Genomic DNA, 10,681 nt, shown 5'->3' with positions numbered 1-10,681 from the left:
GGCTGGGAAGCCTCCTTCCAGCTGCCCCCACCTAGCCCCTACCCTGGGTCCAACTCTGCTCTGGGGTTGCTCGTTCTCACCCCATCCCATCTCACAGTTGAGTGCAGGACCCAGGCCAGGGAGCAGAAAGGGCACCATGCAAGGGACCAGGCTGGTCCTGGGGGCAGGGGCCCCGAGGGCAATAGTCCAAGAGGGCGTGGAGGTGGGGGGACAGCCTGCCTGAGGTCATGGTGGTCGTGGTCAGTTCCCCCTCCCTCCAGCTGTGGAATGTGAGGCCTGGCCTGGGAGATATTTTGGCTGTACTTGGAGCCCTCCCCGCCCCCTGGAATCAGACCCTGCTCACTCCATGCCATAACAATGACGACCACTTCCAATTGTTTCCTAGCTGGAGGGGGGGAGGGGAGCACGGTTTGGGAAAGGAGGGGGGAGCCTGGGGGAAATGCTTCTAGTGACAACAGTCCTTTCTAAATCCGGCTGGGGACTGGGTGCAGGTGGGGGTGGGGGTGCCCTGCTTCCCCATATATACAGCCCCCGCCTGGCCAGGTCGGCTCCACAGCTCTCTCCTGCGCTCCAGTCTTCTCTCCTTGCTGCTCTCAGGTAGGGGCTGGGAGCTGGCGGCCCTCCTCTGGGATAAGGGGCCCAGGTTTAGGAAGGGGCTCCTCTAGGAACAGCACACTACATTCAGGGCTTCATGCAAAGCGTCAGGTCTGGTCACGGAGCACACACGGGCAGGTCTAGACATGTGTGTACGTGCCAGGGGAAAGGGGGGTCATGAGTTACAGGGGGAGATGTCTGGGTCTGACTGCAAATGTGAGACCAGAAGTGTGTGTGTGTGTGTGTGTGTGTGTGTGTCTGAATGTTTGGTGAGGGAGGCTGTGTGCTGTGTGGCTGTGTGCCTGAGACACAGAAATATCAACTGAGAGACGAGTTTATGATTAGGCCCGAGGACAAGCAGGAAGCGGCAAGAGGATGGCAGAGAACAATTATTTCAGAAGTTTGTGTGTAAAAGCTAGTTCTGTGAGGTTTGCACTGGGTAACTACCCACATTCACATACACAGAATGGCTCGTGTGCGCAGCCGGGAGTCAAGCCAGTGGGAGTATGTGTCCTCCCTGCAAAAGTTGCTCCCGGGCACAGGAACATGGTGTCCTGTCTTCGTACCCTTGACACGGTCTCTGTGCTGGGCACAGACTGAATGTACAGCTCTCCCATGTCTGTCGTGGAGCGTGTTCAGCTGTGCCATGGGTGTGTCCATGAGAAGATGCCCACGGGGGCTCCTCTCTAACAACGTCCACCACAACTGACCATAGAATGGGGACAGGATGGATGAGAACTGGCTCCGGAGTCGTGAGACTTGGGTTCAAGTCCTGGCTCCACCACTTACTGTGATGTGTTTTTGGACAAGCAAGCTCATGAACCTAGATTTCCTCCTCTGTAGAATGGGGTGAGGACTGAGGAGGAGGACTGGCATAAAAATGCTCTGTAGGCTATAAAGCCCCAACCGTGTGACCACTGGTTGAATGTCAGGTGGCTCAAAAAGGCAAGGCTCACTAGACGGGGGAGGCCAGGGCAGGGCCATCGGCCAGGAGTGAGGAGTGAGGGGCTCACTGAGGTGACATCAAGAACCTGGGTAGGAAAAGCGAGAGAAAGAGCGGGACCAGAGAAGCCCACCATCACCTCCACCCCTGTTCAGGCCTTGGGGCGGAGGGGTGCTGAAGGGCGGGACTGGGTGAGGCAGGGACACAGCCCTGACCAACCTCCTTCTCTCCAGGCCCCTGCCACCTTGAGCCCCTTTCCTCTCGAAGGCGCGTTTGAGAAGCCAAGGTAAGGAGAGCCGATCTGAGAAGACACACAACTCTAGTTTCTGCCTCGCCTTAGGGAGCACGGCCTGGTGGCCAGGAGTTCTTACCTGTGATTAGTGAAGGAGTCAGGTAGTGAAGAGGTTCAGAGATGTGCGTAGTGTGTATAGTTAGCTTCCTGCTCCCAGAACCCCCCAGGCTGGACCAAGTTAGCCTCCGCCTCTGCCCCAATAGATTTGCTAGGGCTAGGAGATGAGCTGAAGGAATGAGGGACTCTTGGTGACCCCTGCTGACCCCTGAGCACTGTGTTAGGCTTTGGGGCTCCTGCTGCAGGGGAGAAGAGTGGAGGGGAGGGCAGTCAGCTTCTTCTCCCTCCCTTTGCAGCCGCAGCCATGGTGGACGCGGAGATGGCCGCGTTTGGGGAGGCCGCCCCCTACCTGCGCAAGTCAGAGAAGGAGCGGCTGGAAGCCCAGACCAGGCCTTTCGACCTCAAGAAGGACGTCTTTGTGCCTGATGACAAAGAGGAGTTTGTCAAGGCCACAATTTTGTCTCGAGAGGGTGGCAAAGTCACCGCCGAGACAGAACATGGCAAGGTGGGTGGCGGGGCCAGCGTGAGAGGCCACCTTGGATGCCCCCCCACGCCTGGGGTGCCTGGCGGGTGCCACCAGGATGTACCCCACATAGTCCTGGTTCTCCCTTCCTCTGGGTAGGGATGTACTGTCTCCAAATAGCCCTTCTCATCCCCAACATCCTGTCTATCTTCTCTGGGACCCTGGATTCTTTTCTCATGAACATGGTTCTTCTATAACCTGCCTAACTCCCATCCCTGCCTGTGGGCTGTTGCAGACAGTGACCGTGAAGGAGGACCAGGTGTTGCAGCAAAACCCACCCAAGTTCGACAAGATCGAGGACATGGCCATGCTGACCTTCCTGCACGAGCCTGCAGTGCTCTACAACCTCAAGGAGCGCTACGCCTCCTGGATGATCTATGTGAGTGCACCCCCGGGCATCCCTCTGAATCTAGTGGCTTCCTGCTCCGTGCATGTCCACCTCCTGGAGCCCAGTGTGTCTGTCCTTTGTGCCCAGGCAGTACTTCACTCTGTCATAATCCCTGCCTCCTTGTGCATGCTAAGCTGCTTCAGTCATGTCTGGTTCTTTGTGAGCCTATGGGCTGTTGCCCACCAGGGTTCTCTGTCCATGGGATTTCCCAGGCAAGAATACTGGAGTGGGTTGCCATTTCCTTCTCCAGGGGGTCTTTCCAACCCAGGGATCAAACTCATGTCTCCTGCTTAGCAGGTGGATTCTTCACCACTAGCACTACCTGGGGGTGCAGCTCTAATGACCTGAGGGCTGGGACTGCTCAGATGGACTGCGTTCATACAGTTTCCTTTCTCTCCCTCTCCTAAGACCTTTCTCTAACTCCAAAAACTGCCACCCCTCCCACTTCATCATTGGCAACTCACTTCTTTTCCTCCCCTAGACCTACTCGGGCCTCTTCTGCGTCACCATCAACCCCTACAAGTGGCTGCCGGTGTACAATGCCGAGGTAGTAGCCGCCTACCGGGGCAAGAAGAGGAGCGAGGCGCCGCCCCACATCTTCTCCATCTCTGACAATGCCTACCAGTACATGCTGACAGGTGACAGGCCCCAAGTGAAGGGTTTCTTGAGGGCCCCTCCTCCCGAGGGGTTCAGGCCTCTGGGAGAGATGCAGGGAGCTGGGGCAGGATGGGGAGATGACAAAGCATCCTGTGCAACTCCTGACTTGTCCTCCCCATCTTCTCCCCACAGACAGAGAAAACCAGTCCATCCTGATTACGTGAGTGTGGCTACTTCCTGTTCCCTTCCACAATCTCCTTGAGCCCACCCCCCCATCAGGACCCAAGCCCCCACACACAGACCCCCAGTTCTTTTTCCCTCCACCTTCTGGTGCCAGCTCTGATGTCTTCTCTGGCCTTCTCCTTGCTCCTCCCCTTCCTTTCTCCTCCCCATCCCTCTTATTTTTCCTCTCCCATCTTCTTTACTCATGCCCCTCTAACTCATCACGCATCTATCCATAAGCCTGGGAACACCATGTCTTCTTCCCCTCTTCATTTTCCTTCATTTTTCCCTTCAGAAACCCTCCCCATTCTTCCAGCCCCGCCCATTCTTTTCCAAAATGGCCTGGGCCCATCTCCTTTAATTGACCTTGCCCAGCCAAGACCATATTGAGCTGTGCATAGTCGCTCAGTTGTGTATGACTCTTTGCAACCCCAAGGACTGTAGCCCACCAGGCTCTTCTGTCCATGGGGATTCTCCAGGCAAGAATACTGGAGTGGGTTGCCATACCTTCCTCCAGGGGATCTTCCCAACTCAAAGATCAAATTCCGGTCTCCCACCTGCCCAAATCCGCTTCTTCTAGCACATCTTTCCTAGTTGCTACCCTTGACCCTGTGTATGTCAGAGCACAGCTTTGTGGCTGGGATGCATATTATCTGGTGGCTTCCTGCTGCAGGGCTCCCCCTGCCAAATAAAGCTCTCCTGACTCGAGGCTTGTGGTCTCAAATAATGTTTGTTCACTGCCTAATAAGCCCGACTGTCCCAACAGCGGAGAATCCGGGGCAGGGAAGACGGTCAACACCAAGAGAGTCATCCAATACTTCGCGGTCATTGCCGCCATTGGCGACCGCAGCAAAAAGGAGCAGGCCACAGGCAAGGTAGGCCTACTGTCCTCCAAGGGCCTGTACCGCAGAAAGGGAGGAGGAGGAGGAGGCCTCTCACCTGCCATCCTTCTTGACCTCCGCAGGGCACCCTGGAGGACCAGATCATCCAGGCCAACCCCGCCCTGGAGGCCTTTGGCAACGCCAAGACCGTCAGGAACGACAACTCCTCCCGCTTCGTGAGTGGGCCCTGCCTTTGGACTTGGGATTTGGGTTGGTCAAAGGATGTGTCAAACAGGAGCTCTCCCTCAACTCATCACCATTTTTCTCCATGTCTCCAGGGGAAATTCATTCGAATCCATTTTGGGGCGACCGGAAAGTTGGCTTCTGCAGACATCGAGACCTGTGAGTGTCACAGATCTGCTAGGGCTCATCCTGACCCTGCCCTCACTCTAACTGTCTCCATCTCTCTCTTGTGTCACTGGACAGCTCTGCCCCTCAGGCTCTCTTCCTCTCTCCCTGTCTCTGTGTCTCTAGGTCTACATATTCCTCTCCTTTTGAGACTTCCTCTGGTCTGTCTCCATCTCTGTCTCTGCTTGTCTGTGTGTCTTTCTTTGGGACCTTCCTCTGCTCCTGGGACTCCGTCTCCGTCTCTATATCTGTGTGTGATCTCTGTGCGTCTGTGGGTGCATTTCTCTCCCTCTCTTGTCTCTCCCTTTCCCTCTGTCTTGTTCTCTACATTTATCATTCCTTTTTCTCTATTTCCTTATACTTAAACCCTAACTTTTTCTTCTTCTCTTTCTTCTCCCCTCCTATTCACAGACCTTCTGGAAAAATCCAGAGTTATTTTCCAGCTGAAAGCAGAGAGAGATTATCACATTTTCTACCAAATCCTGTCCAACAAAAAGCCTGAGCTGCTGGGTGAGTCACAGCTACCAATTGAGACCAACTATTTCCATGGCAACCTGGTCCCCTCCACTTGCAGCTGCTTGTTGACAGGCCCTGGGTTTATCGCACTGCTGGATTCAGTTCTGTGGGATGCAGGACCCCATTAAGCCTTGTCATATGCTCTTTTGCAGGTCATGTGTCATGGCAGATAGCCCCAGGGAGGGCCAGGGGTTTGTGCCCCCATTCTAACGTCTCTCCCCCCACCCCCCAGACATGCTGCTGATCACCAACAACCCCTATGACTATGCATTCATCTCCCAAGGAGAGACCACTGTGGCCTCAATTGATGATGCTGAAGAGCTCATGGCCACTGATGTAAGTATGTGAGGACCCAGCTGAGAGGCAAGGGGATTGGTGGTGAGGGGCAAATGGGTCCAGTTCCCTGGCCCAGAAATCGAGCTAAGACCCTGGCTGTCTGTTGTTCCTTTGTGAGGGCCAGAATGTGTCCTGTGACCTGGGTGTGCTGGGATACAGGTGAGATTAGACAGTGACTGGTATTTTCAATCAAACCAGAGGGTTGAAAGCCATGGACAGAGAAAAGAAACAGACAAGCCAAAAAACAAAGCATTACTAAGGGAAAGGGGCGGGTGGTGGTCATGCAGCTGCCGTGGGGCCAGAGCAGGCTGATAGGTGAAGAACAGGTATAGACACATGAGAGATCCAGGCATGGATGTAAGGGAAGAGCCTAGAAGAGGGACAGTGGTAGGAAACGTGAGTGGGTCACCCAGAGCAGCTCCAGAGAACAGCCTAAATGCTGACACCCGGCCAAGGCAGTCCACACCCACCCGGCTATTATACTTCCCAGCTTAGTTTTGGGGTTCCCCACTGGGGATGGGAGTCTCAGCACCCACAGAGATTCAGGAGATAAGATCTCACTCAACTGCAGAGGGGTCTCATTTACCTTCCTTATTCCCTTTTCTGGGGTCCACCACCACGGGTCCTGTCTACAGAACGCCTTTGACGTGCTGGGCTTCACTACAGAGGAGAAGAACTCCATGTACAAGCTGACGGGCGCCATCATGCACTTTGGAAACATGAAGTTCAAACTGAAGCAGCGAGAGGAGCAGGCCGAGCCTGACGGCACCGAAGGTGGGAGCCAGGGGTGCAGGGAGCAGCTATGGAGCCATGAAGCCTTCGTCTGGGAGGAGGCATCCCTTTTCCAATTCTCCCATCCGCCCTTTCCTTCCAGAGGCCGACAAGTCCGCCTACCTCATGGGGCTGAACTCGGCCGACCTGCTCAAGGGGCTGTGCCACCCTCGGGTGAAGGTGGGCAACGAGTACGTCACCAAGGGGCAGAATGTCCAGCAGGTGGGTCATCTTCAGATGTTAAATGGCAGAGGGGCTGGCCCGGTGCAGCCGTGGGAGCTTTGCAATTTACTCTTCCCACCACTCCCTCATTCGGGTTTCTCCCCCACCTTCCAGGTGGTGTATGCCAAAGGGGCGCTGGCCAAGGCTGTATATGAGAGGATGTTCAACTGGATGGTGACACGGATCAACGCCACCCTGGAGACCAAGCAGCCTCGCCAGTACTTCATAGGTGTCCTGGACATTGCCGGCTTCGAGATCTTTGACGTGAGTGGGGAGCCTAGGGTCTGGGAGAACAGGAACTCACTGGTTCACAGGCAGCCGCCGTTGGCCAAGCCCTGGGGAAGGCCGTGGGCTCCCCAGGGGTGTAGACAGCCACGTGTCTTCAGGGGGCACTCCCTCCCTGCCCTGACCGGAGAGAAGCCAGCCACACCCATTGCCAGGCTGGACGCAGCCCTGAGCTGACCCCTCGGGCCACAGACCCCTGCCTGCCTGACCCACTCCTCCCCATCCCCACCCTGCAGTTCAACAGCTTCGAGCAGCTCTGCATCAACTTCACCAATGAGAAGCTGCAGCAGTTCTTCAACCACCACATGTTCGTGCTGGAGCAGGAGGAGTACAAGAAGGAGGGCATCGAGTGGGAGTTCATCGACTTCGGCATGGACCTGCAGGCCTGCATCGACCTCATCGAGAAGGTGCTGCCTCGGGCCCTCTGCCTGAACTCTCCATTCACGCCCCACACACATGAACGCCCCAGAAGAATGGCCGCCCCACCCTTCTGGGCATCGTGATCTAGCTAACAGAAGAATCCCAAGCCCTAGTTTCCAGAGTCTTGTGCTATCCCGGCCACCCAGGACAGGGTGGTCCTGGAGAGCTGAGTTCCAAAGCTTGAGAGTGGATGCGCAGAGGATGGGCACTTCAGGGATGGCCTCCCACAGCAGTGTGTTTAGCGACCCTGGTTTACCCATCAAGGAGCAGGAAGTCTGAGGGTGGCATGGGGAAGCATAAGAGAGCACTTCTTTTCAACCGCAACATCTCAGGGATCTGGGCAATGGAGTAGGGTGTAAAGCACCTATAGTGTCCATGTTCCCAGACTTTCACAAAGGTCCCTTTGAAATCAAAGTGCCACCTTGGGAAGGTTTGAACAGGTGCCAGTCAATAGGTAACTGCTCAGAGCTGAAGTATCAGCTAATAGCCAAAGGGGCATCTCCATCGACACTAGAGCAGGCAGGGTCCATCTCCATCTGCTTGAAGCAGGCTCAGTGACGCTCTCCCCTCTACCCTCAGCCCATGGGCATCATGTCCATCCTGGAGGAGGAGTGCATGTTCCCCAAGGCCACCGACATGACCTTCAAGGCCAAACTGTTCGACAACCACCTGGGCAAGTCCAGCAACTTCCAGAAGCCACGCAACATCAAGGGGAAGCCGGAAGCCCACTTCTCCCTGATCCACTACGCCGGCACGGTGGACTACAACATCATAGGCTGGCTGCAGAAAAACAAAGACCCGCTCAACGAGACGGTGGTGGACTTGTACAAGAAGTCTTCCCTCAAGATGCTCAGCAGCCTCTTTGCCAACTATGCTGGGTTTGACACACGTAAGTGGAGACTGGGACCCAGGGACCGGGAGCAGGTTTCTACTGTGGTTCTGAGGCAGGTCAAGGGCTAGCCCCCCACCACTTCCATGTTGGGCTGGGCCCCAGGGTTTACAGATGCAGTGAGAGAATTGGGTGGAGAAGTTGGAGCAGCCACAGTGAAGATCATGGCCTGCAACCAAATGTGGGGAGAGGGTGGGATTCCTCACCCGCTGCCCTGACTCTGCACATGCCTTCTCGTCCCCTTTACTTGACTCTCTCTTCCACAGCTATTGAGAAGGGCAAAGGCAAGGCCAAGAAAGGCTCATCCTTTCAGACCGTGTCAGCTCTGCACAGGGTGAGTGTGTGATCAGCGCCACCCCAGCCCTGCTTGTCCCCTGCTTGGCTCAGCCCTGACTCCTCCCACTCAGTCTTCTCAGGCCCTTCCTGACCGTCTGCGCCCTGTCTTCTCTCCCCTGTATCTGCTGGCCTCGGCTCTTGCTCCTTTCTCATCTCCCCTGGCTTCTTTATCCCTTCCGCCTCCCACTATCTCCTCCTCTGTGTCTTACCCTAGCCCTCCTTCACTCTCCAGCTCCTTGCCTTCTCTCTTTCCCTTCCTTCCCCTCTGCTCCCTTTCTTACTTCTCTTTCACTTTCTTAACTTCTCCCTCTTGGGTTCTGGGCCACAGGAGAATCTGAACAAGCTGATGACCAACTTGCGCTCCACACACCCCCACTTCGTGCGGTGCATCATCCCCAATGAGACAAAGTCTCCAGGTGAGCCCAAGAAGCCAGGCCCAGCCCACTGCTGAGATGCACTGCCCCAAGGTCAGGGTCTTTCAGATCACCTCTTGAGCTCCCACCTCGGAGATTTCCAGATCACATTCTTCCCCTCCTATTCCCCAGAGAGGCTCACAGACAGCCTCCCACCCTGGCCCCAGTGCTGCCCTCCATTTAGAACATGTAGCTCAGGGTAATGTGTAACTACTTTGATGGACACTCCCTCCTAAGTGCCTTACAGCCCCTGATGAGACAAGTAAGGATTGTTTTTCCCTTTCTGAATCAAAAGGAGATGGAGGAGTTCAGGTGTCTGGGTTCGGGTGCCTGGCTCTGCTAAGTTCAGTGACCTTGATCAAGTCCCTTAACCTAACCAGGGCTTAGAAAATGGTCTATATTGGCCCTGGCTACCACCTATGAAAATAGGCATAAACCATATAAAATAAGGACTGTGAAAGACTTTTGGTTACTCTCAAAATTTATAGCAAGAAAAAAAAATACTGACTTGCTAAGGTTACAGGCCAGTCTGTGACAGAGCCAAGATCAGAACCCAGAACCCTCGGCTCTTAGCCCCATGCTCTCCCCACACACTCCTCTCCCTTCCCTCCTGCCGCAGGGGTGATAGACAACCCCCTGGTCATGCACCAGCTGCGCTGCAACGGCGTGCTGGAGGGCATCCGCATCTGCAGGAAGGGCTTCCCCAACCGCATCCTCTACGGGGACTTCCGGCAGAGGTGGGTACTGGGTGCTGTAGGGCTCAGGGAACAGGGGGAGCCTGGGCAGCCTTGGCAGGACGCAGAAACTGCGAGTGGCCTTGGATTCTGTGGGCAGAGCCGATCACTGCAGAACATAGGTGACATGGGGCACCTCCCTCCCAGGTATCGAATCCTGAACCCAGCAGCCATCCCCGAGGGCCAGTTCATTGACAGCAGGAAAGGGGCAGAGAAGTTGCTGGGCTCCCTGGACATTGATCACAACCAGTATAAGTTCGGCCACACCAAGGTAAAGAAAAGGAGGAAACAAACTGACTACAAGGAGACCTCTCTTGTCCTTTTACTTTATGGCTCCTTGCCTTTTACCAACCGTCTCACAAGCATTACTGAACCACGTGCTAGCCCTCCCCATGGACCAGACAGCCCTGCTCCCCCATTCTAGCTCCAGCTGCCACTGACGTCCTTCCTCCAGTTCTTCCCGGCCTTGTTACCCTCCCTAAGATAAGCCCCTCTTCATCCCCCTCCTGCCTGTCCAGTCATGTCCACACACAACTTCCCTGCAGGTGTTCTTCAAGGCGGGCCTGCTGGGGCTGCTGGAGGAGATGCGAGATGAAAGGCTGAGCCGCATCATCACCCGCATCCAGGCTCAGTCCCGAGGTGTGCTCTCCAGAATGGAGTTCAAGAAGCTGCTGGAACGTAGGTGAGAGATGTTAAAGGGAGGGTCTCAGGCCTCCAAGGCCCAGGTTGGCTCAGAGCAGTGGAAGGAGAAATAGCACCCTAGACCTTCAAGTGACAAAGCGCCACAACACAGCTACAAACACCAGTGGTGGGCGTGGGGGCGGGGGGTGCCTCGCTGTCACGGTGCAGGATGGATGGAGGAGCCAGGGCCTCTGGGCAGGAAGGAGGGAAGAGGCTGTCTCAACGCCCTTCTC

The 10,681-nt window shown here is 55.6% G+C and overlaps 1 protein-coding gene across 1 annotated transcript in view; it reads left to right on the top strand.

Moving 5' to 3' along the window:
- The first annotated feature begins 493 nt into the window (after nt 1–493).
- Nucleotides 494–10,681, top strand: part of MYH7 (myosin, heavy chain 7, cardiac muscle, beta) — a 21,963-nt gene continuing 11,775 nt past the window's right edge. Inside the window, exons 1-21 of the mRNA XM_010831412.1 lie at nt 494–597; nt 1,771–1,823; nt 2,183–2,391; nt 2,645–2,788; nt 3,279–3,435; nt 3,587–3,614; nt 4,383–4,491; nt 4,581–4,673; nt 4,776–4,839; nt 5,257–5,355; nt 5,594–5,697; nt 6,333–6,471; nt 6,572–6,690; nt 6,805–6,954; nt 7,212–7,382; nt 7,975–8,284; nt 8,551–8,618; nt 8,949–9,036; nt 9,653–9,770; nt 9,915–10,038; nt 10,313–10,449. Of these exons, the coding sequence (XP_010829714.1) occupies nt 2,191–2,391; nt 2,645–2,788; nt 3,279–3,435; nt 3,587–3,614; nt 4,383–4,491; nt 4,581–4,673; nt 4,776–4,839; nt 5,257–5,355; nt 5,594–5,697; nt 6,333–6,471; nt 6,572–6,690; nt 6,805–6,954; nt 7,212–7,382; nt 7,975–8,284; nt 8,551–8,618; nt 8,949–9,036; nt 9,653–9,770; nt 9,915–10,038; nt 10,313–10,449 (2,423 nt within the window). The 5' untranslated portion in view covers nt 494–597; nt 1,771–1,823; nt 2,183–2,190. The remainder of the gene's footprint in view (nt 598–1,770; nt 1,824–2,182; nt 2,392–2,644; nt 2,789–3,278; nt 3,436–3,586; nt 3,615–4,382; nt 4,492–4,580; nt 4,674–4,775; nt 4,840–5,256; nt 5,356–5,593; nt 5,698–6,332; nt 6,472–6,571; nt 6,691–6,804; nt 6,955–7,211; nt 7,383–7,974; nt 8,285–8,550; nt 8,619–8,948; nt 9,037–9,652; nt 9,771–9,914; nt 10,039–10,312; nt 10,450–10,681) is intronic.

The sequence above is a fragment of the Bison bison genome, unplaced genomic scaffold, assembly GCF_000754665.1.
Source record: "Bison bison bison isolate TAMUID 2011002044 unplaced genomic scaffold, Bison_UMD1.0 scf7180017864526, whole genome shotgun sequence".
Classification (NCBI taxonomy): Eukaryota; Metazoa; Chordata; class Mammalia; order Artiodactyla; family Bovidae; genus Bison; species Bison bison.
The sequence above is the reverse complement of the archived record's forward strand: the minus strand, read 5'-3'. Positions and strand labels throughout refer to the sequence as shown.